The sequence below is a fragment of the Hyperoodon ampullatus genome, assembly GCF_949752795.1.
Source record: "Hyperoodon ampullatus genome assembly, chromosome: 5".
Lineage (NCBI taxonomy): Eukaryota > Metazoa > Chordata > Mammalia > Artiodactyla > Ziphiidae > Hyperoodon > Hyperoodon ampullatus.
In genome coordinates this window covers 84,833,965-84,855,549 of record NC_136918.1, presented here as the reverse complement: position 1 = coordinate 84,855,549, position 21,585 = coordinate 84,833,965, and the positions used below count along the sequence as shown (strand labels likewise).

At 39.9% G+C, this 21,585-nt stretch overlaps 1 protein-coding gene across 1 annotated transcript in view; it reads left to right on the top strand.

The window, feature by feature from the left end:
- Positions 1 to 21,585, top strand: part of GAP43 (growth associated protein 43) — a gene marked incomplete at both ends in the record, with an annotated part of 92,901 nt that overhangs the window by 40,545 nt on the left and 30,771 nt on the right. Inside the window, one exon of the mRNA XM_079704959.1 lies at positions 10,677 to 11,286. Within this exon, the coding sequence (XP_079561085.1) occupies positions 10,677 to 11,286 (610 nt within the window). The remainder of the gene's footprint in view (positions 1 to 10,676; positions 11,287 to 21,585) is intronic.

Sequence of the window (21,585 nt, the reverse complement as noted above, 5' to 3'; positions counted from 1 at the left end):
TTGCATAGCTTCGTTAGAATTAAATTTAATAAATCTATTAGTGTGTGTGTATATATATAAAGCATATAATAAAGTGCTTAGAAGAGTAGTTGGCACATGGTACTATATAATTTTTCAATTTATTATTAGAATTACTTTCTGCAAGGATCTGCGGGTACTTTATAGTACATTTAAAGAGGTTTTTTTTAGGAGAGCATTTATTATTTTTATGAAATATGCATAGTCCTGAAAAATTCCTCCATAAGCTATCAGAGATAGAAAACCATAAAATATTTATCAAATAATGCACCCAATCCCTAGTGTCCAGAAAGCAGCAATTTTCACTTCACTTGTATTGTCTTCTTCTAGGCAATTATTTGTTGAGTTCTTAAATACCAGGCATTTTACAAATACTATTTTCTTTCATCCTCAAGAAATTCTGCACAGTAAGTATTAGTATCCCAGTATGAGGGATGAAGAAGCCGAATTCTAAAGAAATTAAGTAATTTATGCCAGGTCACACATTTGAGCCATGGCTGAACCAGAATTTGAACTCAAATAGTTTGAGTCAAAAGTTATGCCAAGCCATGTAAGCAATGAATGTCAGTGCCTGATGACTTGGAGAGAATTTGATGCCAAAAACAGAGGGAGAGGCAAGAAAAGAAGAATGACAAGAATAACAACATTAGCAAATTTAGACTCAGGTATGATTTACAGATTTTTCTAGGGTTTTGTGTATTTGCCCTTCAACTATCCAACAGCTTGGGGATCGAAATCCAGTTAAAATGGAAATAAGTCTATTTTTCTTGAAACTGTATGCCATTTACCTGACATCCTCACCTCTTCCCACCAAAAACATTCAATTGTTTTTTCCACGCATGGAAGAATAAAACAACATATCTTCTAGAATCAGAAAGAAAACATAACTGCTCTTTTTTTCTTTAGATTTCTCAGGCACTGTTCTAAATGTGCAATCACTTACCTGGTGATTGATACAGACCATTAAGGCATCTGCCAACTATTGTTGACAGATAGCAATGTCTGCAAAATCATCCCACCTCATAGATATAAGCATATTGTACAAAGAAATATGCTTGCTGTGCCAGTGCAATTTCAAGAAAAATCACCTAGTTCCCCCTTTCAAACATGTTACTGCCCCTAATTCCTCCTATATAGGGATTCTGGAGCCACCTCTGTTATAAGATCAGAAATATAGACCAATTCTGTTCATTAAAAAGTACTTCATCTAGTCTCAGTACTGATATTAGGATTGCTACTTATTCAGTGACACTTGATTTTTCTTTTTCATTTTTCTGTTTCTGAGTGTTTAGTGTTGAATTCTTAGACTGAATTCTCTGTTAGGTTCTTTAAAATGTAGGGAGATTGGAGGCCTAAGTTTAAGACCTGTTCTAGCATTTGTGGGGCCTTCCATCAATCCGGGATTTGGTTTCTTCATTTTACAAAGGGGATAGCACACTTGCTCAGCCTACTTCATTGTAATTCCTCGAGGAACAATTTTATGAGGTGGAAAGTACTTCATAACCTGGAATATAAAAATTCAAGTTACTGTCATTTTTTTTTTAAAGCAAATGGCATCTCAAGTTCTCCATCTCCCATCAGCTAGGCTTCATGATGACGTGCGCTCTGATGACATGTTATCTAACCCCCCTGCATATTACGTCCACTGACACCCGGAGGGGCTTCACTAACTAGCCAATGGGGGTACACTGGGTAGAGCTGGAAATCCCAAATCTCGATGTCCCTCTTTCCTCAGGGCCACATGCTCCTAAGCTAATTCCCCACAAAGTGTCTGGCATCTGCATCCACAGCTTTTACCAATGATGAGTAAATAGGGGAGCTCTCAGAACCTGCAGGGCAGTTGTTTTCTTGAATGTGGAAGGGATATACACACATGGTGAGATAGAAATATGAAATAGTAGCTATATGAGATTTTTTTTTGTGGGATGAGGGGTGTCAGGTAAAAGGTATATATTTGGAGAATGAACAGACTTCTAGTCTAAGTGAATTTCCATCACCAAGTTGCTGGACCATGTAGAGGTTTAGACATGGCTAAGATTAGAGAGGATTGGTGTCTGTTAGGTGGTAGAAGAGTGGGATTTACCCTTGACAATGTAAACAGATCTGTGCCCTTCCCAAGGATAGCAAAGAACTAGATTGAGTATGTGGCATACTTTAGATGGTTTTTGCTTATCCCTCTGAGGATAGATAGTACTGTAGAGTTAAGGAACTGGACTCTCCCCTCCCTGGACTCCTCTACAGCAGTCATGGAGATGAATAAGTTCTCGTGGACTCAGTCTAATGGTAATGTAGAAATTACTCTGAGATGAGAGTGATGATGACAATGATTATGATGAGAAAATTAGCTGTCCCTTTTTGAGCACGTAAAATACGTCAGGGACTGTGCTAAGTACTTTATATACATTAACTCATATAATCCTCACAACAACCCAGTGAGATAGCCCTGTTATTCCCCCATCTTACAGATATGGAAACTGAAGTTATCTTGTCCAAGGTCAAGAGCTGGTAATAAAGTGGCAGAGCTGTGATTTGAACCTATACATATCTAACTTTACAGCCCATGTTCTTACCCACCAGGGAATATTTGCTTCCTACAGTCTATTTTAAAAAGCACTAAACAAGGAGTGGGCTTGAGGGCAGGCCTGGTCTTTAGAAGCTGGATCACACTGAGCTCCTTTCTGTTTCCTAATTTACCTCGATTATAAAACAGGCACAGTGATGTGCTCCTCACATGGTTATGATGAGAACTGAACTGAAATACTAACTTATGTGTGGTATACTCATTATAAAAGTAAGAGAAGAGAGGGATATGGCTGCTGGAGAACAGTTTGACGAAGGCCCAGAGCATTAGTTTCCCAGAGAGAAGCACTGATACCCAGCCAGTTGGCTGTGTACTGCCCAATTACATGCTCTCTGATCACTAACATAGCATGGCACGTAGTTACTTAACAACAACTACAAATAAATATTTTTGGAGCATCAACCATGTGCAAGCACTGTTTAGCCACCAAGGCTTTGAGGATTGTACAAAACTGACAAGGTCCTGCTTCCAGAGAGTTTATAGTCCAAGGGAAGAGTCAATTAAAAATGAAATACAAATATATGTCAGGAGAATATAAGCACAAAGAAGGAAAAACAAGATAAACAGACCAACAGTGACAATATTTGGAGAAAGGCATATAGTAGAGTGGATGAGGAATGTCTCTCTTACTCACTTGTTCACTGAACAAAATTTATCAGGTACTTCTGACTTAGAATGTAATAAATTACATTTCATAATGAAAAAAGTTTAATTCAGAAAAAATAAATCAATAATCACTATTCAGTATAGCAGGAAGAAATAGCAATTTAATTAAATATTTATCTCATCATGTTTTATATTCCTGAACATCCAACCAGAGACATTTTGTGGCATCATACCTGAAAGGAAGGCAGTTTTTGGCAGAGTTACCTGGGCCTTCTCTTCCTGCTGGTTGGCTCTGAGCACCTTCTCCAGCAGCTTGGGGTGTGGTTTTTTCTCGGGAATGATCAACTAGGTGGAATTCACCTGTGATGGCAGTACAATGGGCTGTCTGCTGGTTAGGCGGCTTTTCTATCTTTTCCCAGGTGTACTGGCTGCCTGCTATTCTCTTGTCTTTCCCCAGTTGTTAGCAAAAGCCTCACCGTCCCTCTCATAGTCTGGTGTGTGAGTCCAGCCTCTTCAGCAGCCTGATAGGGAGTCCCTCTATCTTGTTCCCAGCTCAGTGGCCACTGTAGGCACCGAGACCTCTCCCAGAGCAAGGTTTAGTATCCCCTCACCTTGTCCACCTCTCCCTCCTTCCAGTGTGACATTTAAGAGGTAGTGAATGACTTATTGAGGTAGTGAGCACTAGTAACCATAGTGAACACTAGCAGAGGTAGTGAACTACAATCAGCAACTCTCATCAGGGGGTCTGCTTTTGCTGCTCAACCGTCGAGCCCCTTCCTTTCAGAGTTGACTCTCAGCAGGTATTTGCTTGGGCATCACTGACTTTGACCCTTTGTTCAGTTAGGTGACTTATATCTCTGTTTGCCATACCTAAAGCTTTTCTGAAAGAGTTTGGTCAAATTATTCTGTCTAGCATGAGTCCTGAGAGGTAGACCAGCATAAGTATGTGCCTCATCTCATAAGTATGTGCACCTTCCCAGCCCCCATCTGAGGAAGAGGGGCTTCCTTCCTTGAATATCTAAGGGACTAGTCATTTCCAGCCTACAACCTTAGGACATGGGGCTCATTATACAGATCAACTCTAAACAGAGAGAGGGAAGGAGAGAGTCTCCAACAATCGTCTATGAATATTTTCACCTCTTTAACTTATGAAGAAGCAGAGATATATATTTGAAAAACAATTTGATTGCTATGATTCCAGACAACCCATGGAGAAAATGAATATGTCGGTTGTTATATCTTAGATATATTTCCAAGTGCTTTTTAAATTATTATTATCAATGTTATTTTGTGCCTTCTCTCCTTGTCTGACTGCTGCACCTTTATTTCCATAATTGGCTTCTTTGTTCAACCTCACTGCATGAAGTCAGTTACTCAGTTAGGTGTTGGGGAAACATATACCTGTCTTAGACAGATGCTCTTGAAGTCCATCACTGGCAGCTGTGAATGAAATAGACAAAGTGTTTCATTTGCTGACTTTTGTCTGTTAGAAGGTGCCAATGATAATATGCTCTTTGCCTCATCTCCATCTTTGTGGGAGAGCTAGAGTTCTACATATACAAAATAAAATAAAAGACAAGTCTTTTGAATGGAAACTGAGTTCTCCACCAGTAGTACTTTATACTGGGTTGAATATGCCACTTCATATTCTTTAGGAAGTAGCTGGGCTGTACATGTTAAATAAATAATATATGAAAGTGAGCTGAAGACCCATATCTTGATCACCAGCTATTTTCTGAAAAGTTCATATTACTATTCCAGTTTCCAATGTGGGATATTTGGTTTTCTATAATAGTCAGCCAATCAATGAGCATTTCTTGCCCATTTATTAGGACTGTGGAGCTGCAGCATTATGCTGCACACTTCATCTGAAGGGGAAAAGACAATCCCCTCACTATCACTGTGCCAGGATTTGCAAAGTCACTCTTGATGTCTCACGTTCCTCTGGAGGATTGCTCAGTTGTCATATGTCAGTGCTCCCACCTGCCCAGGAACTAAAAGAAGACTCTTCACTGGACTGAAAATCAGAGTTCAAAAAAATGGTGGCCATTGTTGGCAAATGCACAACGGTTTCATTATACCTACTTGCATCCTGCCCCCCATCCCCTCACACACATTGAGTGTTAAGGGACCCCTCTATCACAGCTGTGCCTATTCATCTTTTAAATGACACCTTCTTCCCTAGAACTGCCCAAAAACCTGAAGACACTTCCTCTTCAGAACTGGAGAAGGTTTGCCCATCCTCCTTTGTCTCCTCCATAAGGGGCAGTTCTCTGGATTTCTGATCTTTGACTAGATTCAAAGCAGATACAGAAACTCCACTGGGAGCTTCTTTAATACTTGGACATTTCTTCTAAAGTATATGCTATCAGCTGTGCTCAAAGCCAACTAAGCTGAAAAATAGAGTGAAATTTTCTTATGTGAATTTCACCTCACTAAATTATTAATAAAAAATAAAGTGAGCCATAAGTAGATATTGTTAGATTCATACATATCCATCCACATTTTATTCTGGTTCTGATATCTCTGGCCTTTCAATTTTGCTTCTCGGAAATATCTTTTGCTCAATCAAATTGAAAATATTTTGGTTTACTAAAGATGTTCTTAGAAAGAAGAACTGGTGCACACCAATGATTTTTTAAAGCATTTAAAATTCAATCCTGTTTCAGAGGAAATTTGAATTATTATCATTGTAGTGTTTAGAGCTAGCAGACGTAGATACAGGGCCACATTTTTCTGTGCTTGGAAGGTTGAAGTATTCCTATGATAATTAGAAATAGTTAAATGAATTGAAGTGTCCCAGATGAATGGATGACGTTATTTTAAGTCCTGAAAGTTAGGCATTTATAGACTTTTTTGCCTAAAGCTCCTTTGGAACATAATAAATGCAAATTTTGGACATCTTAGACTGAATCCTAATTTGTTTACTCTCTCCTCCCCCAAGAGGAGAAGGAAACTATTAACCATAGCCACAATGTTGGGTATGAAATAGTACTTCTTATATTTGGCTTTCTTATCTGTGATTCTTAAATGTTGATGAAAAGTATTGCCATTTCACCTAATGGACTTTAAAATTTGACCAGATCCCAGCAACTTAGTAGAATGGTACCCTTCATCTTCTTCAAACCAATATTCATCCGAGGTTTTAACCTTGGTTGAACAGTTAACATTTCCCATACTTGGTTTCCTTTAAGACTTCATAAATTACAGAGTTCCTGAACAAAGTAATCAGTAAAAATTCTAAACTATAGCAATGATGATTCCTGAAAAAAAAGTATGGCAACTAATAATGATCCTCTTCCTACACGTAAGGAACTGCATTGGCATGTCCACATTAGTTAATTCATGGGTAGCAACAATTCCATGTAAAAATGAAAGAATTTTATCAGAGCTCAACACAAAGCTTATTTGTGGCAAAGTTGAGTTTAAAAAATAAATCTATTTTTATGAGACTATGAACTAACTCTTTTTAGCCATTAAGTACCAGGATCCCCTTTTTTCTGGACTTCCTCCATCTCTAACTGACATATTTAGACTATTGGCCTTACTTTATAGACAGGTGTAATGTCAGATGTCTCCTTGAATTCCTGGGAAATTATTGATTGTTAAATACTATGAGCTTATTTTTTTAAAGTGTATTTAAAAAAGAGTCCTGTGTGGATAGATACAGTCTCTATCTGCTCACTAGTGTGTCTGTGGTGCCAGCATAGGCACTCAGTATTGCTAAATGAATAGATGGACCAGGATGTTGACATGATGCTTTATGCACAATCGGCTACAAGAAAGACTAAGTTGCTCTAGGTCATGGATGCAATAAAATTGGACTTGGGGTTGGGTGGGAGGGGAGAAGATCTGAGTTCAAATACAAACGGGGCTGCTGACTGATTCACTCATGCTATCAAGTGAAACAAGTGACAACTTTCAGGGCACAGTTTTTCTTTTTTTTTTCTTTTTTTTTTTGTTAGCTTCTGCTTTATAACAAAATGAATCAGTTATACATATACATCTGTTCCCATATCCCCTCCCTCTTGCATCTCCCTCCCACCCTCCCTATCCCACCCCTCTAGGTGGTCACAAAGCACCGAGCTGATCTTCCTGAGGGCACAATTTTTCCCTTTTAGAAGCTGAGAGGATTGTCCTGAATGTAGTGAGTAATCTCCAGTTTCTCTGGGCTCACATGCTCTTTGTTTTAGGCAAGCTCTTCTATTTCCAGGTGGGAAAAGGTCTATGTAGCCTGACATCTTGGGGTTCCCCCCACAGCCAGTCTTGGGAAATGTTCTCTTTATTATCGTCACCTCTCTCAGCAAAATACACTCCCAGTGCAATTACCTCTAGCACGGTGAAAGGAATTTTACCAGAAAATAACCTGTAGTTTAAGCCGTATTTATGGAATTAATTACAGGTACAAAAGAAAGACACACACAAACACATCCAGAATTGTCTGGCCTAAGACGCAGGTTTTTTTTGTTTGTTTGTTTGTTTGTTTGTTTTTTTGCGGTACGCGGGCCTCTCACTGCCGTGGCCTCTCCCGTTGCGGAGCACAGGCTCCGGACGCGCAGGCTCAGCGGCCATGGCTCACGGGCCCAGCCACTCCGCGGCATGTGGGATCCTCCCGGACCGGGGCACGAACCCGTCTCCCCTGCATCGGCAGGCGGACTCTCAACAACTGCGCCACCAGGGAAGCCCAAGACGCAGTTTTAACTTAAAATATTCTTATTTCTGGATGCCTCTGTTCAATCACCTCATCTTAGGCTGGTTTCCTCCCTCCCTTCCCTTCCTTCCTTCCCACTCCCCTTCTCCCATTCCTTCCCCTCTCTTCCCTTCTCTTCCGCTTCCCTCTTTGTCTCTGTCTTTTTCCCTCTGACTATCTGTACAATTTGTATTAGTTGTCTATTTCCAACCAATTTCTAAAATCCAATTCCCCTAAATCTCTAATTATATTAAGTGGCCCAGCAATTCCTCCTGGAGAAGCTGCATGCCTGTGGGGTACTTTGACCACCTACTTGGGTATCCAGCTCTTGCAGGATTGTCTCACTTCTCTCCTAACTATGGTTTTTCACATTCTCTCCCTTCCTGCCCACACCTTTCTGTCTTGTGTCCTTCATACTCTTGGATTGTTCAAGTGAGCCTGATCCCACAATCTTGGCACCCAAGTCTAGTCTGAGACTTTCTAAATAGTCATTTCAACACAGAGGCTGTGCACAGAAGCTTAAGTCCTGATCATGTGGAAAGTTACAGTGGCAGATGATCTGAGAAATTGAGAGAGAGCGAGCGAGAGATTGGAGACGGAGGTGTAAAGAACTTAGAGGGGCTCTTCCTTTATCCTTGTAAAGTATCTTCTTTATGTCATTCAGACTCTTGGCTTCCTTCTTTTTATGTTTGCTAGCGTTTTAAGTTTCATCTCCTTTTCTCTGTGTTCTTAAAGAGAAAAGGGTGATGTAGTTTTCTTGAGTCACCAGAGGGTTTTTTCTGTCCACTTGCCTACTCTGAAAGAATTGGTTTGTTTACCTTCACAAGGAGAAGTATTTGTATTAAAGACCCACTGCGCATCAAGGCCCAAGTGCAGATGTCCTATCATATAAGATGGTGCCTCATTCAGAAGATGCAAGATAGAGTAAAATAAATTAACAACATCTTGGCTGCATGCTCCATTCACAACTATTAATTTAACAGGGCTATGCGTCCATCTCTGAGCAGAGAGCTCCTGGCAGGGACAGCTGCTCCCGTGCCCCAGATCGTGTTATGTGCATTCCAGTAGGAGTCATCAAGAGCAGTAGGAGAGCGGGAAGGTGGTAGTGCATCCGAGCGCTGAGCAGTGTGGCAGCATGGCACTGGGAAGAGGAAGCAGAATGGGCCCTTCCAAAGCGCTTTCGTGCACTCCTTCATTTTTTGTATGGATACATACACCGTTAACTGAGGAAGAAGAGAAACTTGCCTTGAGTTTTACTGGAAATTTATTAATCCTGCTTTTACTCTCACATGCAGCTTATTTTCAAAAATACCTTTGTATACTCACTAGCATATTGATGGACCTAAGCAATACAGGCCCATATGCTCGTCCGAAGAATGTCAGACAGGTCTACATCATGATGAACAGGATCTGGGTCCCTCGGGCAGAGCTTGTATGACAGGTGGAAAGCATGCCTTGTGTTGGCCTGCTGTGATTTGCATCCTAAATTGGAGCAAAAGCCAAGGTCAGGCCAAGGTCGAGACTGGGGCCAAGCAGAGGACTTGGTACATGATAAGCATTCTTTAATTATTGGTCTTTTGCTGCATTGTTCACTGCTGTATTCCCCCATTGCTAAGACAGTGTTCTCAGAAGTTAACCAGACTTATTGTTGCAATATATACAAATGTTGAATTGCTGTGTTGTATACCTGAAACTAATATAATGGCTATATGGGGACTATAAGTAACCACACTGGGGCACCATAGTGGGCAACGGAGCTATATAGAATTCTGAGTACTTTCCTAGACATTTCTTTTTATGACTATACCTTCTATTCCTATCCTGTGATTTAATTTCCATGTGGAAAAAAGTTATTTGCAGCCTATGTTACGTTGTAACATGATCAAATGGTAAAAATTTTGTATTCTAGTCTCTTGCCTTCAGTACTAGGATGGCTCTGTTGCTGATAATATAAAACTAATTTTAAGTTTAAATTGCTTTGGGAATAAGAAATTGTGATTTAGTGAATATATGCCACTCTTTCAAAAGTGGAAGCAGTGTTTTCCACTCTTTTTTTAAAATTCAGGAATAATGGCTAATTTTCTGAATTCAAATTTTGAAGGTCTGGTATGTTCATTACTGATGTTGGACCACACACAGAGGAAAGTAGACGTCGTTTTGTGACCAGCATTCTGAGTTGTCACATCCTGAACAAACCCCTCAAAGCCCTGGAACTCATCTGCATTTTGCAGAAGACCCTGATGGAATTTGCTGTTTAAACCTGAGCCATATTCTTTGCCCCGAGCCTACTGGTTTCCTGATGAGACCTGAAATCTTGGGGAAACAAATAGGCTTTTCCACAATATTTTTTTAAATCATAAGTTTTTCACAGAGACCCTCTCAGAAACCCTGAAAAACCAATATCTTTCAGAGGTCACTGATGAAAGCCTAGGCTGGGTGGACTTGAGTTGTCAAAGTACATCCACAAAAAGGCTGATTTAAGTTTGGCAAAGGAGAGACATTGAGTTGGGGAAAGAAAGACATATAAAATAATGCCAGTGATTCTGGAAGGCCAGAAGGACATTCATTTTCCCAGAAACGAATGTGTTCTCTCCTAAATTCTTCACCAGAAAGAGAGGGGGCTTGGTTTGAATTTCCAGGGTATTGCTGATTTCTTAACTCCAAGTATGGTGCCTGGCACAGAATAAGTCATTCAATAGGCATTTATTGAATGCTGTGATTTGAAGGAAAAGAACATTGCTCCATCTCTCCTTTTCTCCCCCCACCCTTTTCTCCATAAAGGTTGAAAAAAATGATGAGGACCAAAAGATTGAACAAGATGGCATCAAACCAGAAGATAAAGCTCATAAGGCCGCGACCAAAATTCAGGCTAGCTTCCGTGGACACATAACGAGGAAAAAGCTCAAAGGAGAGAAGAAGGGTGATGCCCCAGCCGCTGAGGCGGAGGCGAATGAGAAGGATGAAGCCCCCGTCGCCGATGGTGCGGAGAAGAAGGAGGGGGAAGGTTCCACTCCCGCTGACGCGGCCCCAGCCGCCGGCCCCAAGCCCGAAGAGACCGGCAAAGCCGGCGAAACTCCTTCCGAGGAGAAGAAGGGGGAGGGCGCCCCCGAGGCTGCCACAGAGCAGGCAGCGCCCCAGGCTCCTGCCCCCTCGGAGGAGAAGGCCGGCTCTGCTGAGACAGAAAGTGCCACTAAAGCTTCCACTGACAACTCGCCGTCCTCCAAGGCCGAAGACGCGCCAGCCAAGGAGGAGCCTAAACAAGCCGACGTGCCTGCTGCTGTCACTGCTGCTGCTGCCGCCACCACCCCTGCTGCAGAGGATGCTGCTGCCAAGGCAACAGCCCAGCCTCCATCGGAGACTGCGGAGAGCAGCCAAGCGGAGGAGAAGATAGGTGAGCGACCTCCAGGGTCAGACGCCATGGGGGGCCAGGCCACCTGTACTTGGGGGCCTATGTGGAAGGCCAGGCCCCGTGTGCCTTCAAGGGAGAGGGGACATTTCTAGAAGGTGTATTCAGGAAATCAAGGGAAGCTGCGCTGAATTCCCCCAAAGTGGCAGGGCTGAGAGCTAACTCTGGCCACTACGTTCCCAAATATCTCCAAGCCTGAGAGAGAATTTGGGCAGGTTTGTGTAGCAGCCGGTACTAGACAGGTCTGACAATTACCTTGTTAATTGGATTGGCATAAAGAGTAAAACTAGGTAATCCTGGTTGAAAAAACATATTCTGTGTGCTGGATAGACTTAGTTTAATAAGTAATTACTGAAGCTACATGTATTTTATGGATGGGAATTAGCTAATGTGATTATTTAGCTCTGGGAAGTGCCTGGTGTAAATGCAGCCAACTCCCTATTGATTCAGATGATGTAGTCTGTGAATTGCCAGCAGCTAAAACATACTCTCAGACCACCTTTCCCTATCCCACAATATGTTTCTGGGCATTCTCCCCCATCAATTGGTGAGCAGTGTGCGTATGTGTATGTACGCTCAGAGAATGTTAATTGTAACATTAATCGAGGTCAGACTAATTAGGAAAATAAGTCTGTTGATGTTGCCAAAAACAAAAGAAAAACCCCAAATATAGAGCATGTTGTGAAGTCAAACATAAATTATCATTTTATCATCAAAGACACTACTTTCTACCATACACATACATAATTGAGGGTTGACTGTGATTTTAGAAAGTTACTAGATTCTCTTTGGTTTGGAGCTCTAACCTGGAGTGTTTTCACTATTATTGCCCAAAGAGCCTGTGCAGAATTGGAATAGAGCATTCACAGTACAAGATAAATTTAAGGGAACGTCACCCCTCAGCACTAGATCTGTCCCTCCACCCCAGCCCATCCATAGTGGTGAAGGAGGCCAATGGTCTCCAAGGTCTTTCTCTAGCCTAGTGTGACCCATGAATACCTTTCAGCCCCAAACATGAAAGATAAAGTTGCTTCTGTGCCAGTTGAAAAGGTTGGGTTTACTCCTTTAGAATTTAGTGATGTAACCCACTATGTGTCCAAGGACCCAAATTCGGACTGGACCACACTGTGCCCTTGGGAAAACACCTACTCCATGAGGGTGCTCTGGGAAGTGCCTTGCTATCTGACCATTAGATTGAGAAAGTAATTATTGGATATTTGCCACGATATCCATCTCTCCACATTAGATACTGAAGGATGGTGGAAGATTATTCTAGATATTTTCTGGTCTACTTCTTTCATTTTACCCCCCAAATTCTGTGAGTAAACAGCCAGATTATATTAACTATTATTGTTATTAGCATTATCTAGCTTCAGATAAAGCACACACCTCTTTCTACCAGTGGCTCATCTTAAATCTTTATTCTAACTATATACCTGCCCCAGGGGCCAGACCTTGAGGTTAAGAAGATGGGAATATTTCCCTGGAAAAGGTAAGGCATGTGATAAGAATAGTTTTGGTTTTAATTTACTCAGCAAAACAAACCTTGTTAACTACTCTTCTTTAGGTTTAAGTTCCAGCCTTAGATGCAATGGCTAGAAATCACTTTGCATATGACCGACTACCTATTGGTAATTTTCATAAATCTTAGAAATTAATCATGATTTTAAATATAGAAAATATTTGACATTACTCAGATCATATTTTTAAACTGGGATTTCTGAAACGGTAAGTAGAGACAGAACGACATAATGTGATTTTAGGTATATGCTCACGATTTGGATTAATAGAAAGGAAGGCTGCTTGAATCCATGGAAAGTCTAAAAATAATATATTTTAAAGGAAATTCAGTTTTATTATTTTTCAAGTTATGATCATTCAAATGAATCAATGAAATATTTTATGTAGTACATGCTCAATAAATGTCAAGTGATGAATGAATGAAAATTGGACAGATTCAATTTATAGATAATAATTTGTTTACTCATTCATATATTCTTCATGCAGCCTTGCTTACTCCATTCACTTCTTTAATTACAAATGTGTCTGGTCAGTAAAAGCAAATAGGGATCATGCTCTGTCCTAAATCTTACAGTTTCTGACTAAAAAATGCCTCAGTTAGTCTGAGTTTAATATGTACATTGAAAGGTAATTGAAACGTATAAATGAAGTTCAACTTAAAGGTAATCACAAAGGGCAATTTATTTTACATTGTTTCTGAGCTTTGGGTAGGTATTGTCCTCTTGGTTAGATCTTGAAATGCTGCCTATAGCTTCTTTCTGGACCGATGTATCTATTAGCCTTGCCTGCTGTAGGTGACAAGCACAAATTACCCAAATATGATGCGTCTTATGGAATCACAGAAGCTACAGGTGACAAGGAGATCTATCACAGCATATCAAGCCCAAATTCCCATGGGCCCTGTACCACATTTTCGTCTATCTTGTATTGGATTTCATTCTAATCCAGGTTAAAAGAACAATATTCCCAGTTGAGCACTACTGTTTGGGAATGGATGGCTACCCTGGGTGGCTTTAGGATTCTGTGACTGCCTGGAGGGGTGTAGAGAGACAGTCTGATATGGTAGAGTAGGGTTGGGGGTGCAGAACAAGCCAAAAGAGAGATTCAAGACAAAAATTGCTGTCAGTAAGAGGGTCAGAATTTTGGACCACTCTGATCACTACTTTAATACAAACAGGAATTCTTTCTAAATTATAAATGTTTTCTTTATTTTACTTCCTTTACTATTAGTGGGTTCATTACAGGTGGATGCCACTTGCATTAGGACATTTGGAATTTTTTTTTCTTTTCTTTTTTTTTCTTTAATCCTCCAACTATATCTTCCTGTCTCTGCTTTGCCACTCTGCACATCTCTGCATATGTCTATGGCCAAAAAACTTCCGTGCATTTCTGATGATGATTCCTTTATAGGAGGAGAAGTGTGTGTGGTATCTTTAGGGTACTGCCTCCTTTCAGCCATGAGGAGAGGACTTTCAAGCCTCTTTGAACGATAATGTCTTTGGTGTCTCCTGCTAGATAGTATCACTGTGCTCATTGGACTCACGGTGAAAGAATTCTCTGCTATGTCTCTTCTTCTCCATGATAACCCACTGACTTTCCCCAATAGAGGACTCCAAAATTTCTGCTCTGGCTATATTCAGTGATGTCGTATTACCAAGGGAACACATCCAGGAGGCTAGAAATCAGAGATGTTGACTGGGTAGCTGTCACAGGGTACTTGACTGGAACTAGTAGAAAGTGTAACTGGGTTATCCTAGATTTTACGTATGTTGATTTTGGCTGCATTTTATTTTCGTGGTCTCTTTACCCTTTTCTAACCGGGGCCATCAATAATGATCCAGGAAAGAGAGGAGTTCTATTCATCATTCCTCTGAATAGAAACTCAGTGTCTTTCTACCTCTCTTCCTTCTTTTTCTTCCTCCTTCTTCTTCCCTCCCTCCCTCTCTTCCTCTCTCCCTTTGTTCTTTCCTTTTTCCCTTTCATTTATATTAACTTTCTACCATGCTAGGCATTAACGTCACAAAGATGCATTAGTTACGGTGGCTGATCTTAAGGAGTTCTGATTTGGTAGTAGGCATGGGATGAAATTCAGGGAGCGGTTTTGAAAACTATCACAGTAATAATCTCAACTCAGTTAAATTCTACAAAAAGATATGGAGTATCTTTATATGCCAATATACTGTGGGACAAAATATGGATGAGACAGTGCTTCATGCAGTTTGCTACATGCTAAAAAGGTTTTATGTAATGTGTGCCTCTATAGCCAAATTATTAGCAGAAGAATAATGTAAATTTTATAGTTTCTGGAAAGATAATTTTGTGTTAAAAAATGAAATACCCAACCCACATTTTTGGAGTTAAAGAAATTCTTTAATTTCCCCAGAACAAAATGTTCCAAAGGCCCAAGATAACCATCCATAATATTCTTAGCTCTCCAGAGGATAGACCCACTTCCACCACACTCTGTGTTACATGTGAGATTAACCAAGAATATTTACACTTATTTGACACGGTGCCTCAGAAGCAGTTTTGATTTGATATGTGGTTTCAACCACTTCCCAAATTTATACACAACTCATAAAGAGTGAAAATTTGGGTTGTGAAAGTCCACAAATGCTATCTATAAAACATGAGCACCCTGTCAGCTACTCAGTGGCATGCTGCTTAAATACTGTTGATTATTAAGCTTTTATAGAGCACTTTTATATTGCTCTAGTAATCATTTTTATTGGCTTTTCTTGAAAACACTCCAGTGGCATTTGATAATATTTTTCTTTCTGCTTTTACATTCTGAGAACAGGGGCAAAGTAAATGGATATTCTGTCCACAGACACAGTGAAAAAGTAGGGGTCAAACTGATAGACCCCCTAAATCCTCACCTTAATCTTGGCCTTGCAGTTCTTTACCTCTCTTTTAAGGTGCTATGTTTTATCTCAATTCCTGCGTTTCCTCTTTATCTTAGCAGTTGTGACAATTTCTGATTATTGTCAGGAAATACTAACCAGGTCCTAGGACATTCTGTGCCCTCCACGCCCAGTAAGATAATACCAAGGAAAGAATGCTGGAGACCAGGGGTGTAGCCTCAATCATTTTACTAATGAGATGTGTGATATGAGGCAAGTCATTGCTTCTCTCTGGGCTTCAGTTGTCTCTTCATTAAGAGAAGGGGATAAGGTAGTTGGTTTTTAAGGTTTAAAATATATAGTTTCTACTGAGCCTGCACTCTAGAGCTCACGTGCCACAACTACTGAAGCCTGCGCGCCTAGAGCCCGTGCTCTGCAACAAGAGAAGCCACCGCACCGCAACGAATAATAGCCCCCACTTGCCGCAACCAGAGAAAGCCTGCGCGCAGCAACAAAGACCCAATGCAGCCAAAAATAAAAAATTTAAGAAATACATTTCAAAAAAAAATCAGCCAAATAAATAAATAAATAATAAAATATATAGTTTCTATAATAGGTAGCACTTAATGAGCATTTATGAAGTGTCAGACCCTGTGCTAAGTGCTATGTGGGGATTATCCTATTTAATCATCAGAACCATTCTGTGGTGTAAGTGCTTCAATTTCCCATTCCACTTTTACAGATGTGGAAACTGAGGTTAAGAGACATTGAGGCACCTCATCAGCATCAACAGCTGGCAAGTAGCTAAACCATGAGCTGAGCCCCAACAGCTTGATTGCCGAGGTCATACATTGAACCCTGACACCCAGGGAGAAATGAAGACGAGAGGAATGTCTAAGAACCCAGGCATCGTGTCCTAATCTAAGACCATCCCCCTCATTTGTATAATTGGATACTCCAGACTCTTGTCTGGGAATCACTAGTGATTACATTTATAGGCAGGTATCCAATAACTAACCACACTCCTTGGTCATAACTTTCTCACAGCTCCGTCACCCCAGAGTTATTGGGGATATTAAACTGGTTTTGAGTCTTGAGTTCTTAGTTTGAAAATCCTTCCAGTACTGTTTGATTGGGCCCCAGAGAGCTGTAAGATCAGTTAAAATTGATTGTTCTTAACAGGAGTACTGCTGACTCCATTAAATATGCCAGAGCTGAAGTTTAGAAATTGAAATGTTCAGAATTCAATCAGATGAAAGCAATTTCATGTATTCTAGACAATTTCTATCCTAAATTTATCAGACTTAATATCTTTCAAAATTCTTGTTTATATCTGTTACTCTCTTTTGGCAAGTACATTTCCAAAGGACCCCGATACCTTTATATTTATAACTAAAATAGTATAAAGAACTTAATAGGTAGAACAGATAGGAGAGCAATCACTGTCTCTTCAAACAAAAAATTTAAGCAGACAGAAGATAGGAAGAGATGTACTTTAGAGTCAAGAAACTCATATTGTGAGGCTTTCTATCCATTCTTTTATAGCTCATATTTAATAACCACTATCACCTTATAAAAAAAGCCAATAGACAAAAAAGCATGTAACTCCCCCAATTTTAAAGTGGTAAAACTACATTTGGAAGTGAAACTCAAACAATATTTCTTAAAATGTAGAATAGTTTTCAGACACTAATGCATGTTTATCAACTATTTTCTCCTCTTTTTTCTCTACGTATACACACGCACACATGCATATCTACCCAATTCTAAAAGGATTACAAGGAGGAAGAACCAAGAGTAGCAAGAGTTACATAGTCAGTCCATTTAGCTAAACATAGGGAGAGAGCAGAACACCCGATCTAATGGACTAGAAAGCACTGAGTGGTCGTTATTCTTATTTTGTCCTCACAATCATAGCTTCATTAAGTAAAGAATGGAAAGCTTTCTGTAACCAGGCATAAAAGGAAGGGAAGAAGGAAACCAATAATGCTGCTTAAAGCTGCAAGACTGGAGCCCTTGAAGATCTCCCAAGACTATATGGTTTACCGTATGCACAAAGAGGAGGGAAAGGTTTGAAAGGATGTGTAAGTTTTGCCAGCCCTCTTAGTCATGTTTTAATTTTGTGCCCTAAGAAAACGACTGAATCAGGTGCTGAACTGCAGACCAATTCATATCATCAAGAACATTTGAGTCACTGCTTTCTTCAAAAAGTCTTTAGCCAATTGTTAATCTCACAACACTAAAGCTTGGCTCTCTAAGCAAATAATTTATTTTGAGACTTATTTAAAAGAATTGCCCATAAATTGTTTTCACAAGGATGATGAATAACATCATGTTTTTAATAGATCCAGTATCTTGTAGGAGGTATATAGAGCAAATGCTCTGTATTTTCAGCATAATAGACTAAAGACTGCCTAAAGTCAAGAGACCTAGATTCTTGTTCAGATTCTGCTGTTGATTTCAGGCCAGCTCTTTTGCCCTCTGAGCCTGGTTTCAACATCTTCAAAGTAAATGGGTTCAACTAGGTTTTCTCTGCTTTCTAGCTTCAAAAGGCAAGTGTGCAGTGGTAGACTAAAGAGGCATCTGGAAGAGTGGGCATATGGCCTCTTACTCAACCATTCTCACTTCCCTGTAGTGCCTTATTTTCTAAACTATTAGATAGTGGGTTTAGGGGACAGGGCAGATAGTAGAAGAAGTCTGGATGGATGGGCAAAGATTTCAGGAAAAGACAGCACTAAGAAAGTTTATGGTTACACTGGAAGCCCAGGAGACTGCAAGGAAATCTCAGTGGAATTTTCTAACCCACCTTACACTTGAGATTGAAAATAAAAAGTTGACAATGATGTTTTCGGATATGGTTAGACTTGCTTTTAACCTCCCTGAGATGGAAAACTACAGCTCAAGTGGCTATAATTTATTGTCAATAGTTTCACTTTCATCTTAGACTTAATTTATTATTAGTTTATTTTTTAATACCCATCTTATTTCATTAAAGTAATTTTAACAGCTTCAAGGGTATATAAAGCCTTGGATTCTTGTGTAGAGCAATGGATGCATTTGATAGACAATTGTGGTTGATAAGCTTTTCAAAGATTTTGTCAGTAGACCTTCATTAAAACATAAGAATGATAGGAATAGGCCTAATACGACTTTCCTCCAATTCTTTTATTTACTGTACAGTCATATAATTGGATCTTCAACCATCAGTGAAACTGGCTAACAGGCCCAAGTGTTTGGAATTGGGTTATTGTACATCCCAAGAAAAGATGCAGTAGATGATGCACAAGTTAGATATGCTTACTCAGCAATTCTCACACATATTTTCACTTTTTGAATCACAAATTAGGAGACTGTGGAAGATAAAATATTTTAGTTCGATCATCTCACACCATTCTATTTGGAATGGAAACTGCAGTATCTTCAGGGGAAAAGAAAGTACCCTAGGAGGGCTATTTGCCTTTCCTTATGAATCATGTTCAATATTAATGTTCTTTCCTGGAGGCAAATATATGGTCAAGTAAGTCCTGAGGCTAATTTTTTGTTTTTATTTTTTTTCAGTATGAGTTGGTAGAATTTTTTGGATTTTAGAATAGAAACCAGAAGCGATTCACCTAAATGGTCCCTTCTGTGTGTCTCTCAGAGTGGAGATGAACAATTTTATAGCTCCACAAGAATATTCTCTTTGCCTTGGGGTATGAAAAAGTGAAGAATATAATTTAGATATGTTTTAGGACCATCTCCATGACTATAGCATAATTGTCTGCCAACTCACAAACACATATGTACACATACAAACACACACACACACACACACAGATTCAATATGTAGGGAAAGGCCTCCCCAGGGGTTCAGGCCATTAGAGAAAATCTAGAAGAACAATGAACTACACATTTTTTCACTCTTCAGGCCAACAAGAAGTGGAAAATGGCTCCAGGCACATCTCTCTGTCTCTTAGAGGGAGTGTGGGGAGAGTAAAGCTCTTTTCTCTGCTGGTTGTGTTATTGAGATGTGTTTGTGAATCTACAATGAGATGGGGAGAGCTAAGCATTAGGAAAGGCTACCTATGATGAAATTTGTAGTGTATGAAAATTAAAGTCCTGCTTAAGCTAATTAGGGAGAGAGAGTCCAGGAAGGCTTCTTGGTGTAAAGTTACTGCAGCTGAATCTTGAAGGACAAGATGCATGTAATAAAAAGGGATATCTTTTATTTTAAAAAACTTGAGAAAACGCCTTTCATTCAAATTAACACAAAAATACAGATAACTTAATTCATGTCGTAATTCAGCAGTAGCTTTCGAAGATTAACCATCAGTGGAAAAAGTAGCTCCATCATATGTTTTGTTTATTGTTGAAACTCTTGCACCTATAACAATGGGAAATAGAAGGCAACCAGTAAGTATTTGCTGAATGAGTTAAGAATGAATGAACAGAGACTTCTCTGGTGGTCCAGTGGTTAAGACTTCGCCTTCCAGTGCAGGGGGTGAGGGTTCGATCCCTGGTCAGGGAGCTAAGATCCTACATGCCTCGCCGCCAAAAAACAGAAGCAATATTGTAACAAATTCAATAAAGACTTTAAAAATAGTCCACATCAAAAAAAATCATAAAAAAAAAAGAATGAATGAACAATGTTATCACAGTAGAGAAAGTACTAAAATTGACCTAAAAGACTGGATTCTAACCTTAACTTAATTCTAACTTTAAGCACTCAAATTACTTTGAGTGTGAGTTTACCCTTTCATAAAACAAAAATGTTGGACAAAGGGTTTCCAAATCACTACCATTTCTAAGATAGCTCAACAATGCCCATTATGACACGTTCCCACTTATTTGCAGATTCTAAGTGACAAGGGGACGCAGACACTTGCTCAAACAGAAAGCTGTGCCGCTGTCCCCCTTTCTTGTATTTTGGAAGCTGAATACACAAGCTTCCCAGAAAGTTCTGTTGTTACTCAGGGGCATACATCATCCTCGAGGTAGCCAGAATTCACACCACTTAGGGCTTCAGAGACCAATGTGAGCATTTTGCATTATGTTCAGGAACATATTGAAAACTAGAGGAAACCAAAGCTGCTCCCTTCTGAAAGCAGGTGATTAATTTCATTCCAGCCCCATGAGTGACCTGTGTGACTCTTGCCAGTGTGTGACAGGTACACCCAGGGAAGGAATGATCTGCCAGGTTCCTTGGCTCCTTTTCCTCATCTGACATGTTTAAGTAAGCTTTGCAAGGTGTTAAGAGTCTCCTGAACCTGCTGTTCCCCTGCTATAGGGTGAATTGTTAATATGTTCCCAAACTAACAGTGCTGGGGCAGAGACCAGAAAATAGGCTTTCCCACTCCTGTTGCTGATTCTCCTTTTCCACAGTAGTGTAAACATAATTTGCATACAGCTTGTGAGCTGTTCAGACTGCAGACCACAGGGGACATTGGACTGGGAGGCTGAATAGATTCCCCCTGCCACATGTAAACAGTAACTTGCAGCAACTCTCATGTATTTGATAAAGAGACAGAAAGGACTCCTCTTTGTGAAACTACTCTAGTTCAATTTAAAGGGCTAAGAAAAGCCAGGTTTAGCAATGTGATTACAGCATTCTCCTCAGTGCTATAATCAGATCCTGTGAGAAAGAAAAGCAGTTATGAAAGATGTTGGTCTCCCTCCTTCCTTCTCCTTCAATACAAGTGGCTTAACTCTAGTAGGTGGAGAAGAGAACCTGGCTTCTATTGGAAGATACAAGCTGGTTTCCTTTTTCTAGCTTGTTTTTAAAAAAGGAAAAACAGAGGGTAAAAAAATGAAGAAAAACCTTGTCACTTTCTGATTGGCTATTTATGTATGCTTTTTACCCCAGCAGAAAAGTAGACATTTAAGATGTACCATTGTATTTGTAGTACATGGAGAGTGGTCTGGATACAAGGCTGGTGTAGTT